Source organism: Miniopterus schreibersii (genome assembly GCF_964146895.1).
Source record: "Miniopterus schreibersii genome assembly, chromosome: 19".
In the NCBI taxonomy this organism is placed as follows: domain Eukaryota; kingdom Metazoa; phylum Chordata; class Mammalia; order Chiroptera; family Miniopteridae; genus Miniopterus; species Miniopterus schreibersii.
In genome coordinates, this window is record NC_138119.1 from 35994837 (window position 1) to 36014515 (window position 19679).

The 19679-nt window shown below is 42.0% G+C and overlaps 1 protein-coding gene across 1 annotated transcript; it reads left to right on the forward strand.

The window, feature by feature from the left end:
- Positions 1 to 1097: 1097 nt before the first annotated feature.
- SLC19A2 (solute carrier family 19 member 2) lies at positions 1098 to 19279 on the forward strand. The gene is made up of 6 exons (XM_081120283.1): positions 1098 to 1387; positions 8128 to 8730; positions 13653 to 13875; positions 14748 to 14940; positions 15292 to 15433; positions 17286 to 19279. Exons 1-6 carry the CDS (start codon positions 1184 to 1186, stop codon positions 17412 to 17414), a joined length of 1494 nt encoding a protein of 497 aa, XP_080976409.1. The 5' UTR covers positions 1098 to 1183; the 3' UTR covers positions 17415 to 19279.
- Positions 19280 to 19679: the final 400 nt, after the last annotated feature.

Consider the following 19679-nt stretch of genomic DNA (forward strand, 5'->3'; position numbering starts at 1 on the left):
TCCTGGACCACGCTTTGAGACTCAATGATAGATGTGAATACCAACAACTGCATTTCCTCAGAGATCAATCAACTTATATATTGTGGTGCATTCACTTGTACAGCCTTAGAAACAAATCTCCTTCCTCCCCTTTCACTAGTATTGTTCCATCTGGGGGGACTCATTTTCTTAAGGCTAGTTGCAAAAAGTACCCTTTTGGCAAAAAGCGTCAACTGCTTACCAAAGAGGAAAATGGAGCTAAATGGGTCATGGCATACATTAGAGTTCAAAAACGTTCTCTGTGACTGTCTGGCAGGACGTTACTCTGCAAATACTGCACAGAGAAAATCGCTCGAAGCGGTGCAGCTGGGTCCGCAGTGGAAGGCCCGGGACGGAGTCGGGCTGTGCGGCGGCAGGAAGGGCCCGAAGGTAAATGAAAGGAAGCACTGGGACCTCGTCATCCTTTGCCCTTGATAACTATGCCAATTTTTTTTTTAAACAAACAAATAGGTAGTATTTCATGATTGCTTTAACGATTCAGTTTTCCACTATAGCATTCAGCCGTGTGTGTTCTTTGTATCCTGCTTGTAAAAAGTGACAAAATAGAGCTAAATCCCTTTCATTAGCACTCCAGTAAGGTCCTTCCTTTAAGAGGCCAGCCGGTTCCTTCTTCTCACTACGGTCTAGGTATTTTCTTCGGTGGTCTCTTGGTAAACGCTCCGCGGCTTCCCGTGTCTGTGGCCCGACGGGAGGCCTGGGTGGAGGTTAGGCCGGGTCCCGAGCGAGCCCGCGGCGACCGCAGCCCGCTGGCCGCCCGCCGACGAGCTCGCGCCGCTGCCACCGGCACAGCGTTCCGCAGCGCTCCAGCCCGCGGACGTCAGCGGCCTGGCGTGCCGCCACCGACCAATGGGAGAGAAGCCAGATTCCCGACGTCTTCTTTGATTGGTTCCCAGCCTGGAGGCGGTGGCGGAGGGTGGGGCTTAGGGCGTGCCTTCTTTTTGGCCGAGAGTCCCCCAGACACTCTTGAGGCGCCCGGAGCGGAGACGGGGGGTCGCGCCACCCAGCACGGCCGGGCCCTGCCGCTAGGAGGCGCCGCGTGTGGTGACAGGTGCCGGCGCCGGGGCAACGCTTGAACCTCGCTTCAGTTGGCGAAGGAAGAAAAGGAGGAAGGGGCCGGGCCGGGTGTCCGCCCCTCGCGCTCCGGATGGATGTGCCCGGCCCGGTGTCCCGGCGCGCGGCGGCGGCGGCGGCCACCATGCTCCTGCGCACGGCTCGGGTCCCGCGCGAGGGCTGGCTCTTGCCCACCTCTCTGCTCTGCGCCTACGGCTTCTTCGCCAGCCTCAGGCCGTCCGAGCCCTTCCTGACTCCCTACCTGCTGGGGCCCGACAAGAACCTGACGGAGCGGGAGGTAGGCGCGGCGGGCGGGCGGCAGGTGTGCGGGGTGGGGGCGGGGCGGGGGGAGGGGAAGAAAGGCGCGCGAGCCGGGGAGCCTTTCTGGGCAATTTGCGACTTCTCGCAGTTGGAAGGCGGCTCCGTGCCGTGCGCCGCATTAATTCAGCCCGTGTTTCTACCCGTTGGGTTTATGGGGCGCGCCTTCTGCGGAGGGCTGGGGAGCCCCGGTGCTCGTGTGCTCCAGGCCCGCGAGGCTGTGAGGTGGCCGAGCCCCGCTCTGCTCAGCTCCCGCTGGGGGCCCGGGCAGGGGAGGTGGGGAAAAGGCGGTATATTTGGATAAAGTGAAAACAGCAAGCTGTACTATGGACATGGTAACGGTCTAGTAAATATTTGCTGATTGAAAGTAGGGAACCAGATGCCGAGTGAACCCCTGCTTTTCTGAAAGGATCCGCTCTCCCGCTACGGCACCCCCTTCCTTCTCATACCTTACTTTGTTTTTACCTTTGACCCGATGGATGTGCTCAAATAAGGACAGTACAGGGCAAGAACCCATCGTCTTAATTTGGCTTCGTTCTTAGTTGGATGAGGCTGTGTCCAAGGATATGCTGCCCTCCCACCCCCACCCCACCTCCTGGGATAAAAGCAGATACTTAGATGGTATCAGAGAGTTGGCACTTAATTATAGTTTTTCTTGCATTGTGCATTGTTGCTTCACAGCTGTTAGTTTTGCTCCTTAACTGCATGGTGAGATCTTGCAACACTTCTGTCCCTCTGTGATGTTCAGAGTAATTGGGAGCCCGTAGCTCATGATCAGGGACTTATTGGCTGGTTGATTTTTCCTAGCTGGGGGTTTATAAGTACTCCACAAGTGCACTGTGCACTTTAAAAATGTGTTTAACTCTTAAAGCTTATGGTCAATTTCAACACTTGTGGTTTTTGAAGAAGAAAGACGTTATATTAACTGAAAAAGGAACTAAACTCGGTGTCCCCACAAAACCAAAACAAATTAGGTTCAGCATCCTCTCCCTTGAACACTGCAAAGGCTGAGAGCCGAGGTCTGGTGTTCCTTTCTGGAGCACTGCAAAGGCTGAGAGCTGAGTGGGCTTGTTAGCTGGCCCTTTTTGCCACGTGCTCACTTTTCCTCCCAGTTGCCGTGAATACTCCTCTCTAAACCTTACCCTTCTCCCTGTGATTAGTCATCTCCTCTGAGTAGCACCTCAGTAGCCCTGCATAACAGGTCAGAGCAGATGTCATTACTCATAGCCCACTTTGTTGCTGCATCGCTCCTCCATGTTCAAGGTCCCTTATCAGGGAATTGAAAGTTGGGTGTTGAAGCCTGGATTGAGGGTTCCATTATAGTCTCATCTATGGCAAGTGTCACTGACTTTTGCCCAACTTCAGATCTTCTATTTCTCAGCCTTATGCCCCACTCCAGTTACTCTGCAACAGTTACTTATTACATATTTGAATTTTAATATTGGTAATAAAATGGAAAGGGCCAACTCTTGTGAATAGAATGATTTTACAAGAAGAAAATTACTGCAGTAAGTATGAGAGAATGATCCTGGACACCCAGCCCAACCACTGGGTAGCCACTGAAGCAGAAGTGATACTGCTGGTGAGCTGCTGACAATTAAAGTTTCATGTGAACTGCCATGTGATCAGTGTGTGCACCTTGCCTGACCGAGAAGCGCAAGAGGGAGAAACATTCTCTCAGTGTTGATGTTTGAAAGCTGATCTGTTTTGTCACGTGCCCCAGGCAGAGAGTTGCTGTGGGATGTCCCATCACACACCCTGTCTTACCAGAAAGCTTTCTAGGGTGAGTGAAATATGTTCAGGGGCACAGGAATAAAGCAGGGGTGACAGGCCCAGGAAATATCTGCTGATTGTGTAACAAAACCATAGCACACGTCTGTTACTGCAAATTAGATTAGGAAGAAGGCAGGGTTTGAAGGGAAAGTGAGTATCTGGAAAAGGGCTGTCATTTTTCTCTGAGGGCTCTGGAATCAGGGCTGAACCTGTTGGTTATGTGCAGTATGGCTCTGTTCACCCTCTCCAGAACCCTAGATTTTTAAAAGTAATCTAATAACAAATAAATAGAACAATTTGTTCTTCTTCCTGACTGAGTGCTCGCTTTCACCAATGGACAGTGAAATAAAAAATATGACATGATTTTTAGGCAAAGTGAATGTTTAATCATGGTCAGTGATGTTTGTGTTGAAGTTTATATTTCCCCTTAGAAGACTTCAGAAGGGCCAAGTTGGATCATCTTAAACAGAGCTATTGTTAACCATGTCTAAAGAAAAAAGGGAGGAAAGGGAAGACTCTCAAAGGATTTTTTCTTAGATTTCAGGAAAAATGTTCACCTCTTTTCAGTACCACTTTATAAGCTTTAAATAGGTTAAAGTTTGATTGTATCCCAATAGTAGAAAACTAAACATTTAATAAAATAGAGTTCTTGACTTCCAAAATATTTTTTATCCTTTCAGCTTTTTTTGTATGTGATTTGACAGACATTCACTACCTTTTTTTGATATTCTTAAAAAAAATCCCACCTCGCCCAGCCGGGCATGGCTCAGCGGTTGAGCGTCGACCTAGGATCCAGGCGATCAGGGTTCGATTCCTGGTCAGGGCACATGCCCAGGTTGTGGGCTCGATCAATGACTCTCTCATCATTGATGTTTCTATCTATCTCTCTCCCTGTCCTTTCCTCTCTCTGAAATCAATAAAGATATATTAAAAAAAAAAAAAAATCCCACCTACTCTGCTTGATAATCAGCGCCTTAGAGAATCTGTCTCTTAACTCCAGAACAGCCGTATTTCCCACTGCCTACCTCCTTCCCTGGCTTTCTTCCACATGCCCAAGCTCCCTCCACATTCACCTTAGTAGTAAGTCCAGCATAGCCACAGCCTCATCTGCTGGTCTGTACTGAACGATGAGATCTCAGCTTGGAGTAATTCTCCCGTACGTATCTGTTGATACGGCATCTTTCTGCTAGCCTCCAACTTCCTTGTCCTTCAAGGTCCATCTCACAGAAGCAACCCCGTATTTCCCATCTCCCTAATCAATAATGTATGTACATGTATTCCATACTAGGTTCAGAACTCTTGGAAAACAGACTTCATTTTATTCTTTTTTTTTGGAATCTCCATGCAGCTTGAAAACAGTGTTGTACAAATAAGTGCCTATTAACTGGTTGTTTAATTGAACTAGATTCTAAAATAAAGTCTAAATCTGCATTAGAAATTTAAAATGAGCCTGTTTCCCCTTGATTTTTTAATCTCAGAGGAAACCACAAACAAGCTCCAATCCCAAGAGTTGTAAAAAGTGCCTTACAATAAAATCAGTTCCTTTTGCTCACATGATAGATTTTACCTGAAATAAGGTGTTGTCCAGGGTCTGGGCAATGGAGTGTGTAATTTGTCCATTTTTGCATTTAGGAAGTTTTCCTTCAAGATTCAAAGTATCCATCAAAGATGCATTTTCAGTGTGACAGCTTCTCATTGGAGGTGTTGTGACAGAAGGGATTCTTTTTTTGGAGACCCAATGGCTAACCTCTGGAGATGTGGTCTTTACCTCTTCATGAATGCCCTGTAAAAGCACCTCAAGCCCGGCCCAGGCGTGGCTCAGGGGTTGAGCAGTGACCTAGGATCCAGGAGACTGAGGTTCGATTCCCAGTCAGGGCCCATGCCTGGGTTGTGGGCTCTATCCCCAGTGGGCGGCATGCAGGAGGCAGCCAATCAATGACCATCATCATCAATGTTTTTGTCTCTCTCCTCCCTTCCTCTCTCTGAAATCAATAAAGATATTTTTTTATTTTTTTTTTTTAAAAAAAGCACCTCAATACAGGTTGAAAAAGCTGCTGCAGCCCTGGCCAGTGTGGCTCAGTTGGTTGGAGTGTCGTCCCTGCACCAAAAGGTCCCGGGTTCGATTCCAGGTCAGGTCACATACCTAGGTTTCTGGTTTAATCCCTCATCGGGGCAGGTGGGTATGGGAGGCAACTGATCAATGTGTCTGTCTGTCTCTCCCTCCCTCTCCCTTCCTCCCTCTAAAAAAACAAACAAAAACCTGCAGGCACTAGAAGTAACCCTGGAATGCAGTAGATGGTCAATAAGTTTTCTGATTGAAGAAATGAGGCATTGAGTGTAGCGGATTCAGAATATCTAGGTTCAGTTCCTCCCTCTGCCAATTACTAGCTGAGATAACTTGGGACAGTTGACTTAACCTTCTCTGAGGCCAAGCTTCCTCAGTTGTAAAATAGAGATGGCAAGCATTTCCCTCCTAGGATTGTTGTTTGGATTAAATGTGGTCATGTAGGTAAGGTGAATAGCACAGTGTATAGCTCCTCAGTAGAGATTTGCTATTATAACTCTGGTCATACTGTGAGAGGGATATTCATCTTGGGTTGATCCTCTCTCGTGGGAGAAAAATCTGATTTCTTATTTAGAATAAGTTAAAGAGAAGCCATCTGGTTCCTGCCCATTTACCTCTTGTTTTTGTTTCTACTTGGCATTGCAGCCTGGCAATGTTACTTTTCCTCATCTTCATGATCTAAATTGTGGTTTTGTATTAGAAGTAGAAGCAGACTTATAAGTATAAACAGTTTAAATTGGTAATTAAAAGGATGAGATTTATGTAATGAAAACTTGGTGGGCAGTTAACCATTTGGGGATAACAGTTATTGAAAGGTATATAACATGTCTCAGTACAGACCACATTACTGAAGTGAAGAGTCCGTTAAAGTCCAGAGGGGCATGGTGGAAAACAAAAGAAGACGGGGTATTGAAAAAAGTGACGGAGGAGGGTATTTTAAAGGAGAGGTGTGATGGTAATGCTTTGTGGTACTGTGTTGGGAAAACATGTTGGGGAGGTGGGAAAGTGAAGAAACATACTGAGTCACAGCAAGGAGACACTTTCAAACTTAAGAAAACTAGGAGAGAGAGTATCTGTAAAACTACAGGCAAAAAGGAGTGGGACGTTGTTAATGGAACACAACTATGAAAAGTCTGTAGGGAAGCCTTCACTCTCCCTGGCCTTCATCTCAGGGTACCCTTAGCCCCGCTGGTTTTCTACTGAGAGGCATCTTAGGCTGAGGTTAAGCCAGCCAAGAGTACTTTGTACCTCATTTGCTAAAATTTCCACACTTTTGAATCATTTCTACAGTTCTCGATTATTCTTTCATGTACATGTTCAGGTGCAAGAACATTTCCTAATCAAGTGGAGGTTGCTAAATGACTTACAAACACAAATTAGATAAAAATTCATGAAGGTGAGGCTATGAGACAAATCACTTTTGGTGTTCGGCCAGTCAGAAACAGAATCAAGTCTGGAATGTATTTCAGTTTATGTTTTACTTTTATAGTTGTGCTATGTACTGGCAAAAGATTTCACAATAGTTATTTACTTTATCGTTCCTCTAAGACCTTAAAACAGTTAGCCCATTTTATACTTGGGTGAACTGAGGTATACATAAAAGTTAAAAGAAAGTCACCCTTGAATTTAGATTGTCGAAGTCTAGGATTACAGTGCTTCATTGCAAAATATTTAACGTGTTACCAAGACAACCTTTCAGAAAGCACTTAAAAATTGGCGCCACTGATGCAGAATTTGAAATGACCTTTAAAAACTGACTGATCTAGACCTTGCTAGACACTGGGCATGTATGAGGAGGGAAAAGTCATATTGTTCCAAGTGGTCTGTATGTTCGTGTCAGTCCTGAAGTCTTCAGACCTATGAATGAAGTGGAGTTATGATTTACACGTATTCTCTCATTTAATCCTTGCAAAGAATAACCCAGTGGTGTAGGTCTTACTCCTCTTTTTACTGATACTGCAGGTTAAGTCTAACGGGAACTAAAAGAAACTTGCTTGCCTAGGATCACACAATAAATGATGCAACTGAAATCCTAGCTAGGCGGTCGTAATGGTTTAATGCTTATTTTAAAGATTATTTCTGTTATATCTCAATTTAAAAAATACATTAAAACACAAACAGCCAATCCTGCTATTTTTTCAAGCAAAAAGGACATCAAAGTTGCCCATAATCCTACCATCCACAGATACTCTGTTAAGATTGTAAACAGATTTACCCTTTTATTCCTGGGCTCCCAAAGAAATGAAACTTAAAATCAGAGACATCAAATCAGTAAAGCAGTAGGATCCAGGCTCCCTGTCCTGTGCCTAGGAGAAAGGATTGACAAGGATTCCAGGACATTTATTTGTTTCTAAGACATTTATTGAGCCAAGTATCTCCTAAGCAGTATGCTGGCTATTAGGTGGTACAGATGAGTTCACCCTTAAAGAACCTGTAAGGGAATGGTTCTCGGCTCTCGCTCATGTTAAAATCTCCTTGGAGGTTTTAAAAAGTGCCTATGGCTGGGCATCCAAAATTCTTAAAGCTCTTTGGGAAATGTGCAGCCATGGCAGAGAACCAGTGCTGTGAGGAACTGGGGAGATGACATATACAGAGCAGTATCAAGAGAGCTTTGAGTTTTGTGGTACAAAGACTGTCAGTTCTACCAGTCTTCCAGGATGAGCAACCCTTTGACCCAGGCCTTAATGGGGAGGATTTTAAGAAAAAGATGATGGAGTGGAAATGGGTAAGTATATTCCAAACAATTTTCAGAACTGTTGTCGCTATTTCTTTGATTATTAAGGATAAGGTGTTTGAGGTGTTGCTAGGTAAGAATAAATGGTTATGAATATTCCAGGTCCTTTGATGTCACTAATGGGTTTTTACCCTTCTTTGCCTGTCAGGTCTTCAATGAAATTTATCCAGTATGGACTTACTCTTACCTGGTGCTGCTGTTTCCTGTGTTCCTTGCCACAGACTACCTCCGTTACAAACCCGTTGTTCTGCTGCAGGGACTCAGCCTTATTGTCACATGGTTCATGCTGCTCTATGCCCAGGGACTGCTGGCCATTCAGTTCTTGGAATTCTTCTATGGCATTGCCACAGCCACTGAAATCGCCTATTACTCATACATCTACAGTGTGGTAGACCTGAGCAGGTACCAGAAAGTCACAAGTTACAGTCGAACTGCCACTTTGGTGGGCTTCACAGTGGGCTCTGTCCTAGGGCAAATCCTCATCTCAGTGGCTGGCTGGTCCCTGTTCAGCCTGAATGTCATCTCTCTTACTTGTGTCTCTGTGGCTTTTGCTGTGGCCTGGTTTCTGCCTATGCCACAGAAGAGCCTGTTTTTCCACCACGTTCATTCCACCTGCCAGGGAGTGAATGGTATCAAGATACAAAATGGTGGTATTGTGACTGACACCTCAGCGTCTAACCACCTTCCCGGGTGGGAGGACGTTGAGTCAAAAATCCCTCTAAATGTGGAGGAGCCTCCCATGGAGGAACCGGTAAGTTCAGCTTTTAAATGTCTTGTGATTGCTACTCTGGGGGCCAGGCAAGCAGTGATAAAACAGGAAGGAAATCTTATGTTAGACCTTGTATTCATGTGGATTCAGGTTTTATACTGAGTTGGTTGGTTCATTTATTCATTGATTCAAGATAAGGTTGATTTAAATTAGGGATGACAAATGTATTTTCCCCCCGAGTGAGTGACCTTCAAGGTCAGACTGGCACAACATTCTGTTGCTTGTGTGAGAGATGTTTTAGAAATCACGGCAAGGGCTTTCTCTTCTTCATCTTTCAATCCCCAGAACTTGGCATAAGTAGAGCACTCAGAAAATTTTAGCTAAATGAGTAGATGAAATGATTCCAACAAATGATGAATATCTACTTCCAGTTTCTGACTTGAGCCCAAGTGTTTAAGGATAGGAGTATCTTCCTCTTCTGTGCTGGAAATGATACTTTGCCGAATTGCGTAGTAATGAGTAATACAGAAGAAGAGAATCACAAGGAATATTTAAGAAGATGAAATAAATATTAGAAGCATGACTGTGAAATTCTCTTACAAGAGGCATGGCATGATGATTCACCCATCCATTCTGTCCAACCAGGAACACTCACTGCCTCCCCCAGTCCATTGCCCTTTTTCATAAAAGCTTGTTACCTTTCTATCAGTTATAAGCTGTAAGGGTCAGGGTTCATTTCAAACATACTGAATTACTCTTAGCTTTCCTGGGATGTGTTTGTTAATAAGCCTGTTAACATTCCACCCTTGTAGACAGTCTCTGTCAGGCATAAAACCGAGCTCCATAAGTTTTGTAGGCTCGCTGAGTCAAGGACCAGCATAATAGGTTCTGGCTCTCCACCAGGAGTTAACCCAAATTGTCTCAATGTGGCATCTGATTTCCTCATTGGAAATTACTCTCTTGCCTTCCCTTATTTTCACCTCTGGTTACTAGTTGAAGTTTCAGTTATTATCCCAAAGAGCTTGAGTCCCACTTTAGAGCCTGGATGACACTTAGCATAAAACTCACTTTATTAAGGCACATGTGGGCAGCTTCAGTCAGAATTCCCAGGAACTAAGCAGAAACAAAGTGCTGATTCCCTCATAGTTTGTTAGGTGATGTTGGAGAGTCAACAAAGGGTCGATGAGGGAGGGAAAGAAGTGTGAGTAATCGTTTGATTTCATGTAGTAGAAAAAAGAATAAGAACCTTTTTAAAAAATGTTTCAAATGTGGCTTTAGCTAAGATTAATATGTATACACATATTTATAATACATATATCTTTTAAATATTAACATATTGGCCATAGTTCTGAAGAGTTTTATAAACCAGTAAGTTTTAAACTTTTTTGAACACAAATAGGAAACTACTTAGTAAGAAACATTTTACATAGCAACCAGTACACCTGTATATATATATACTTTATATATAACTGGAACAAGGGTTTTTAACAACACATTATTTTATTCTGACACATTCCATTTATTTTTTAGTGGGCACCCATTGCCCACTAAATTGATTTTATTACCTACTAATGAGTTGAAACCTAAAGTCAATGAATGAGTTGAAATCTGTCGGTCGTACAGAACTTGATATTTGTTGCTTATAGATATGCAAAATGTGAGTACTTGACATGCTGAGTGAGTATAACATTTTAGAGTTAGAAGTGATTCTAACCACAGGTCGTAGAGCAATCAGAGCATCTTAAAGTTAAAGGGGACTTTAGATCTCATCCACCCTCTCATTCTAGAGATAAGAATTGGAATCAGAACTAGTGACTGCAGAATTACCCAAATATACTCCTAAACAAGATTGAAGAGTATATATGAGGTTCACTTCAATCTACACTTTGCTCCATGAAGTCTTTCACTGGGGTGACAATGGTCAGAACCGTCAGAGTGTGGTAAAAATTAGGATTCAAATCAGTTCCATGATGTCCTTGGCTCTATTCCTGGCCCCACAACAGGCAAGCAGTGCTGCTTGGCACTGTACAGCCCCAGAATACTGCTGTTTTTCTTTGACAAGCTTGAAGGAAAGTCAGAATATGAATGTTGGATATTGCACTGTCATTTTAAGTTGACAGAGTCCATAACTGAACCATAAATTGTAATTGTAGTAATTATGGTAAAGAAGAGTATGTAGGTAGTGGGTGGTTTGATCTTGATTTTAAAGAAGGGGAAAATGAAGTAGGATTCAAAACCAATAGGGTAATTCGCTAGCAAGTAACTGTGGTATGGAGAAGTAATGATTGCTAAGAGTATTGAATGGCTTTTGGAAAGCTGATGTCTGAGTTGAGACCTGAGTGACATAAAGGAACCAGCCATAAAAATTAGAATAAAGTGCAGTCCTGACTGACAGAACCATATTTTGACAAATAGTGGTACCTCGGTTTTCTAATGTAATCCGTTCCGGAAGACCCGAGTTCTGAAACGTTTGAAAACCAAGGGATCAACAGCCAACAGCTGGGCCTCGGGATCTTTCCCTCAGCGGAAGCCCTGTGGCATGTTTGACTTCTGAGATGTGTTCGAAAACTGAAGCATTTCCTTCCAGGTTTATGGCATTTGTAAGCCGAAATGTTCATTAACGGAGACATTTGAAAAACGAGGTACCACTGTAGTAAGTTTGTCAAACTTATTCTCAAAAATTTCCATCGTAGCCATTGGTTTGACTAGATTAATCTCCCTTTGCACACAACTGAGCTAAGTAAAGAGGGGCCTTTAACTTGGTATTGTAAACACCTAACTATATGCTTTCAAGGTTCTATTTAAAAGGGGAAGGGGCTACACAAAATTAGCTTAAGCTGGATTAAGACTTGATTGTAAGATCTGAAATTATTAAACTTTCAGAAGAAAACATAGGCGGTAAGTTTCCTGACATTGGTCTTGGCAATGATTTTTTTAACCTGACACCAAAAGCAAAAGCAGCAGCAAAAGTAAGTGGGGCTACATCAAACTAAAAAGCTTCTGCACAGCAAAGGAAACAATCAACAAAATGAAAAGGCAACCTACTGAATAGGAGAAAATATTTGCAAATCATATATTTGACAAGGCGTTAATATCCAAAATATATAAAAAACTAATACAACTCAATAGCAAAAAAAATCCAATTAAAAAATGGGCAAAAGATATGAATAGACATTTTTCCAAAGGAAACATATAGATGGCCAATATACATGAAGAGGTGCTCAATATTTCTAATAACAAGTGTTGGCGAGGATGTGGAGAAAAGGAAACTCTCATACCCCATTGGTAGAAATGTAAATTGGTGCAGCTACTATGGAAAACAGTATGGAGGTTCCTCAAAAAATTAAAAATAGAACAACCATGTGACCCAGCAATCCCACTTCTGGGTACTCATCTGAAGAAAACAAAAACACTGACTCAAAAAGATCTCTGCATGTTCATTGCAGCCTTGGTTAAAATAGCAAAGATCTGGAAACAACCTAAGTGTCTATTAATGGATGAGCGAATAAAGAAAATATGGTGTATAATAATTGAATATTATTCAGCCATAAAAAAGAATGAATTCTGCCCTGGCCAAGTGGCTCAGTTGGTCAGAGCGTCGTCTCAGGTACCAAAAGGTTGTGGATTTGATTCCTAGTCAGGGCACGTACTAGGTTGTGGGTTCAGTCCCCATTTGGGGCGCATACAGGAGGCAACCGATCTGTGTTTCTCTCATAAATTGATGTTGCTCCCTTCCTCTCAAAAAAAAAAAAACAAAAAAAAACACAAATCAATAAAAACATATCCTTGGATGAGGATTTTTTAAAAAAAGAATTCTTGCCATTTGCAGAAACATGGGTGAACTTCGAGGGTATTATGCCATGTGCAGTAAGTCAAAAAGGAAAGGACAAGTAGCATACACTCTCATATTTGGAATCTAAAAACAAAACAACACACACAAACACCACAAGCTCATAGGTAAAAAGAATAGTTGCCAGAGGTGGGGATTGGGTGGTAGGAGAAATGGGTGAAGGGGGTCAAAAGGTGCAAATTTCCAGTTATAAAATAAGTCCTAGGGGTATAACATACAACATGGTGATGATAGTTAATAATACCATGTTGCATATTTGAAACTTGTTAAGAGAATAGAGCTTAAAAGTTCTCATTACAAGCAAAAATTTGTAACTATGTATGGTGACAGATGTTAACTAGACATTATGGTCATCGTATTGCAATGTATACAAATACTGAATCATGTACACTTGAAACCAATATATTATAGGTAAATTATCCCTCAATTAAAGAAAGATAAAGGAGCCCAGCTGGTGTAGCTTAGTGGTTGAGCTTCGAGCCATGAATAGGAGGTGGTAGTCCGGTTACTGGTCAGGGCACATGCCTGGGTTTCTGGCTTTGCTCCCTGGTAGGGGGCGTGCAGGAAGCAGCCGATCGATGTTTCTGTCTCATCATTGATGTTTCTTTCTCTCCCTTCCTGTCTCTGAAATCAATAAAAACAGCCGGGTGTGGCTCAGCACTTGAGCATCGACCTAGGATCCAGGAGATTGAGGTTCAATTCCATGCCAGGGCACACACCTGGGTTGCGGGCTCCGTCCCCAGTCGGGGGTGTGCACGAGGCAGCCGATCAGTGACTTTCATCATTGATGTTTCTCTTTCTCTCCTCTCCCTTCCTCTATCTGAAATCAATAAAGATATATTTAAAAGTAAACTAAAAAATAAAAACGTTTAAAATAATAAGGGAGAAGGGGCTGACAGCAGGAGTATGTGAAACACAGAGTTCATAATTCTTAGATTTTTATTATTGTATTTTCCGTACGAACAACTGTAAGCCTGCTTTTGACTCACCCTGTATATATGTTTTTCACAAGGAAAAAGAGTATTGTCTGTTAAATAGAAAATTGAGCCTATACGGTTGCTTCCTGTCCAGTTGCCTTCATGGTAGTTGAGCTTTCTTCCCTTTTGCTGTGTAGGAGCCCCAGCCAGACCGTCTCCTTGTGCTGAAGGTACTGTGGAATGATTTCTTGATGTGCTACTCCTCTCGCCCTCTGCTCTGCTGGTCGGTATGGTGGGCTCTCTCCACCTGTGGCTATTTTCAAGTCATCAACTACACACAGGGCCTGTGGGAGCAGGTGATGCCTTCTCGCCATGCTGCTATCTACAACGGGGGCGTGGAGGCCGTTTCAACCTTACTGGGTAAGCAATGCTGACTGTTAGGAATGGTCAGGAGTGGGGATCCCTCTGGTAGTTGCCGGCCATAATCAGGTTTTCTCTCCTCTCCTAGATTTGAGGTAACTTCAAAGAATGACTTACTTATTTTGAGCTCTGATTTTATAATTTATGTATATTAACTCAGTCCTTATTAAATTACTGAGATGAAGGTGCAATTACCATCCCCATTTTACAGTTAAGGAAACGTCAGACAGATGTGTTACTAACTTGCCCAAGGTTGTGTAGGTGGTAAATAGTGAGGTCAAGATTTGAACTCTAGCCTGTGTCATTGACCATTACATTCTATTGTCCCTTTCTCATTTGTTGGCATACCTCATAAGGTTTTTGGAAGACTTTACATGATTTCTGTAAACACGTATAACTGCCTGGCTGACAGGAAGCACTCCATAGGTTTTAGTTGTCATTCTCATTGTCGTCATTTTAACAAAGGGCAGAGATGTCCTTTTGCCATGTTCTCAACGGCTCCTCATTGAGGAAGAGAGATGCCTTGTCCTGCCATGGTGCCAAGATAAAAGCAATGGTTCTTTTGGACGTTGCCTCTGCCTCTGCTTCAGCCGCTCTGCTTCAGCTGCGTTTCTTTAGCAGCACCCCCTGGGTCTGTGGCCCCCTTTCCCATCTTGTTCAGTTCCCTAATTCAGTCTCATCCTCACACTGGCTCCATAGTATTTATTCCATCAAGTCCAGATTCTCTGCCTGGCTTTCAAGGCCCTTCATGATCTTGAGCTACCCTCTTTATAAATTCACAGCTTTCAAAATGTAATAATCTAAGCTGATTTTAAAAAATTTTTAAATAGCATGTATTTAGCAAAATAAGTTGCTTTTCTCTCTTTCTGTAGGTGCTGTTGCCGTTTTTGCAGTTGGTTACATAAAAATATCCTGGTCCACTTGGGGAGAAATGACACTGTCTCTGTGTTCTCTCCTGATCGCGGCCGCAGTGTACATCATGGACACTGTGGGTAACATTTGGGTGTGCTACGCGTCCTATGTTGTCTTCAGAATCATCTACATGTTACTCATCACTATAGCAACGTATGTATTTTATTCAAAGAAGCATTAGGAAAAGTTGTGATTGGATAAACCTTTTGGTTTCTTTACAAAGAAATTAAATTTTCTAGTTAAAAAGCAAATGGGAGAAAGCACTGTATTGTTTGTTTTCTCCTGAGGAAGCATTTTAGGTGAGGTTCATTGAGGTCCTTGTTTACATGTTTCTGCTGTTTCCAGATTTTGCATGAGATTTACATCATTTAGCAACAAAATGCTTTTCACTTGGTTGGGAAGGGGATTGACAGTAGAAAGAAGGGAGTACCCTTCCCATTTAAAGTAAAAATCGGAACTACCCAGGAGGAAGTTTTTTCCATTCATTCTTCTTTATTTGTTAAGTTTTCAGATTGCAGCAAACCTCAGCATGGAGCGCTATGCCCTGGTGTTTGGTGTCAACACCTTCATTGCTCTGGCCCTGCAGACACTGCTCACGCTCATTGTGGTTGATGCCAGTGGCCTTGGCTTAGAAATTACGACTCAGGTAAGATCTGTATTGGCACTGAAGAAGTTACAACTTGATCAGGGTGACACAGTGGAGCATGCCTAATAAAGAGACATTCAAACAGTATAGACAGACACAAAATAAAAAGTAACAGTGTCCCCACCCATCAGTCATCCCCCATCTGTAGTTCTTTGCTACCTGGATAATGGTGGGTCAACCCTGTTTTGATGAGGCCCTGCTTTATTTCACATCTAAGTTTCCTCCCTCCTTTAGTGAAAATCCTCTCACCCAGATACCAAGGTAATGACTTGCTGTTGATGAACAGCAGTATTATTCTTAACACATGACCTATTGAGAAAACACCTGCACAAACACCCAAGACAATGTGAATACTTTTCTTCATTGAGGAATTGTATGGCTGCATATGCCTTCAGGCATTATGAGTTTATAGATAGGGTTTGCTGTGTACTTTGGCAAAACGGGCAGTTTTATCAAAAAGTGCCCACCACACCCCCATTCCAGGCCAGAAAATGGCTTCTCCATTACGCCCTCCATACAGACATACTAGTTTTCTTAGAATACAAAGACCCAACACATCAGCAGTAATTAACTGTGTTTTTAGTGATAATAATAATGATGATGGTAATGTGCGTTGAGTGCTATGTGCCAGGTACTTTATACAGAATTTTGTGGAGATGTCAGGTTTAGACATGGAAAAACTGAGTCTGAGAGTTAAGTGATGTTAAGTGTTAAGGTCACAGAGTCAACAATAGTGGGCAGAGCTAGGATCTCAACCAGCATCTAACTCTGAAGTGTCTCATCTCCTATTGCATCTTGCTGCCTCAGAAGGTAGAGGGGGGAGCAGAGGAGGGGAGCTTATTACTTTCTTTGTTTCCCAGTTACTATAAGCAGTAAAAACCTCGAGAAGGCCTCTCAAGGGTTAGGTGCTTCATTAGGGGTGGAGGGTAGGACAGAAACTAGTGCCTGCCATCCTGCTATAAAAATGATGGGTTTAAACATATCGAATGATAGAATTTTGTGGGCTGTGCTGAAACTCTAGCTGCCATGATTGAGTAACAGGTTTCCTATAGGAGAATGTATCCAAACGTTTAAAAACCTGGCTCAGAGACTTAGACCTCCCCTCCTGTTGAGCCCATGAACCAGCTTACCTGTAGTTAGTAAGTTACTGTCAGAAGATGGTGGTGACAACGTTGCTAAACCACATAGCCGCAATTAAAAGTGGGCTTAGAGAAGGTCCATATAAAAAGTACAGGGTGGGGCAAAAGTAGGTTTACAGAAATAGAGCTTATTGTTTATTATTCTTTGTTAATTATTGTGTTATTTTCCATTCAAACAACTGTAAACCTACTTTTGCTCCAACCTGAGGTTTACCTGCCCTCTTCTGGGGAAGAATCAAAGTTCTTGATCTTCAGATCTTGGCCTGTCAGTCATGCCAGGTACCTGCCTATCAGCTTGATGATAGCAACCATGCCTCAGTGACAACAGCAACAAAAATACAAACAGTAGTATTAACAGCACCAGCATTGTGCTAATAAACATTGACATACATGATCTCATCCTTCCCAACAACCCAGTAAAGTGGGAAATAGGAATTCCATTTTGTAAATTAAGTCAAGGCGCAGAGATTAAGTATCTCAATCAAGGTCACACAGTTAGTTGGATGTCGTCACAATTCGTGCTCAGGCATTCAGGCTTCCATCCCACCACCCTCTGCTGCCTCGCTGTGTGTTCAGTACCTGGCACATTGGGTAAGGACACTATTTTTTGAAGTTTTATTGAGAACGTTTTAATTATAGAGTATTTTTTCATGCATGTAATACAATAGCTCTTCTAATTGATAATTTTATAAATCACTTGTTTCCCCCTTTAGTTCCTGATCTACGCAGGTTATTTTGCACTCATCGCTGTGGTTTTCCTGGCTAATGGTATAGTCACTATTATGAAGAAATACACAAAGCAGGAAGATCGAGAGTCAAGTTCTCAAGTAACCACTTCATAACACACTACTGACAAGCTGCTTCTTACAGCAAGAATTCTGCATAGCCACGGTCCCTGGATGTATTTAATTTTTTAAGATGTAGACATATATTTATGAAGTGTGCATTTCATGGCTTCAAAGCAGCCAATTGACTATACCTGTGTTCCTAGAGTAATGTAATCGTGTTCAGAGGAGCAGAAGGAAAGTTTGTTTATTTAAGGATGATTTTTTTCTGATTCAAAAGTGAACTTGATTTTGAAAACCAAGTCATCACAAGCAGTCAAGCAGCACATGATTGTTGTATACTTGATAGCAAGTGACTTTGGTGTGTCATAGGTCAAGTACTTCTATATCTGATTAGTCAGAGCTTGGCCTGGTGGGACCAGGGCCTCACAAGGGCCACAGATGTTACAGGTCAAGATAGAAATATATTGTAACAGCACCTGCCTCTGTTCAACTTAATTCTTATTTTGTTATTCATGTGCATTTGTGTTTCTACAGATGAAAGGTGTTCCTATACAGGCAGCATTTGCTCTGGTTTGGTGTCCTGTCCTATAAGGAGCATGTGTCATTTCTAATAAGTTGTGTTTAAAAATTCATTGTGTGAATGCTCTCAGTACCCATCTTGCCAGTTACGTGTTTGTATAGATTTTCGTTACAAGTACAGGTTCACATTATTCATATGCTTCCCGGAGAAGCTCATGTAGTTAGAAAGTAAGGCAAGTTTTGAAGCCTGCTAGTAACCTGAGTGAAGAGACCTAATCAGAAAACGTGAGGTAGGTTTCCTCATCCTGTATCCTTTAGAGGGAAGGACTGTTAACTCCACGGTGCAAAGTTAGAATGTGGGCCAGACTCACAACTACCCACTCTCTGCATTCCCTTTTATTTCCAAGATAAAATGAAAAAGTCTTTTTTAAAATAACTTCATCTCCATTTATGACTTTTATATTTATCCTTCTTATCTGAGATAAAGGTGTCATTAGGAGTTGGATTGTTCCAAGGCCGCCTTTACAAACTGAGCCTCTTTTTGATGATTTCACTGGGACAGGAACCAGGATAGACATGATTCCTGCATTTTGTACACTAAGTCTGCCTTTGCTTCTAAGGGTGGATCATCATAAATATTTGCTTAAAATAACAACTGCTAGTTATTCCATTTCCAAGGTACTTGAAAAAATATTCTGTATATAATCCTCAAATCAGCTTACCTACCAAGTGGCTGCTAGAATATGTGAGAGGTGAAAAGTATTTTAAAGCCAACTTTGTTGCCTTATTTTGAAAAGAATCTCGATAGCTGCTTTCAACTGGGGGTGTTCACATTTTTCGAATGGCACAGCTAAACAGTGTGAATGATAGTGTCAAGATTTCAAAATTGACATACTTGGTTTAAGCGGGAACTCTAGAAGCAAATAAATAAGGTCATTTTCCATTCAACTTCTTTTTGGATATAGGGAAAGGAAGAGAACACTAGCTACGGAAGAGAAGGGGTTGTGATGTCATAAAAGTAGCCTCTAATTTTATAGTTTATCTTTTATTTTGCTATATAGGGAATTGTTTACTCAGAAACAAATAGAAAAGTGGTACTTGAGGGATTTTATTTAATCTTTTTAAATAAAATGGACTGTGGTACAATCAAATTGTTCACATTACCAAAGCGTTATTTCCCTAGAATTTAATTCGAAGTTTGTGCACACAACTGGAGCCTTTACTCATTTAAAACAGTAATAAGTTCACATCTTGCTGCGTGGCCATGTTTATAGAATGCTGAGCCCTGTTTGCAAGTTGTACTGTATGCAGTTTTGCACAGTGGAAATAATAACTTGTACTTTTTATTCAAAGCTGTATAGTTTATAAAATTATTTTTATTAAATAAATATTTTACAGTATATTTTCCCTTTTTAATCAAAGTTATTTTAAATTTATCTTTTGTTTCAGTGGGACCTTTATATAACATCTTTAAATCTTTTAATAATTTCTCCTAAGACCAATTTCACTTTAAGCCTTCCCCTCGCCGGACCTTCCTAGTTAACCTTGGCATCCTGTTACTTCTTCCACTCTTTCGTGACCGTTACTTTTGACTCTTCCCCTTATTTCTGCTGTTTTCCTAAGGTTTTTGAGCACTGCATTGCACTGTTCATTTTCCTTGGTCTTCATCTTCATACCTCTCATCTGTTTTTAAAGCATTCTCCCTTCTAGAAATCAAAAAGGCCCACATTCCCTTCAGTGTTAACTGAATTTTAAAAATAAAGGAAATTAAATCAAACCAAGGGAAGAAGCTACCATCTT

What these genes read in the sequence shown, in the direction of transcription:
- SLC19A2 (XM_081120283.1), top strand. Translation starts at nt 1,184, where the DNA reads ATGGATGTGCCCGGCCCGGTGTCCCGGCGCGCGGCGGCGGCGGCGGCC. An exon ending in AGAACCTGACGGAGCGGGAG is followed by an intron (nt 1,388 to 8,127) that starts GTAGGCGCGGCG and finishes TTTGCCTGTCAG; the next exon opens with GTCTTCAATGAAATTTATCC. An exon ending in GGCCGTTTCAACCTTACTGG is followed by an intron (nt 13,876 to 14,747) that starts GTAAGCAATGCT and finishes CTCTTTCTGTAG; the next exon opens with GTGCTGTTGCCGTTTTTGCA.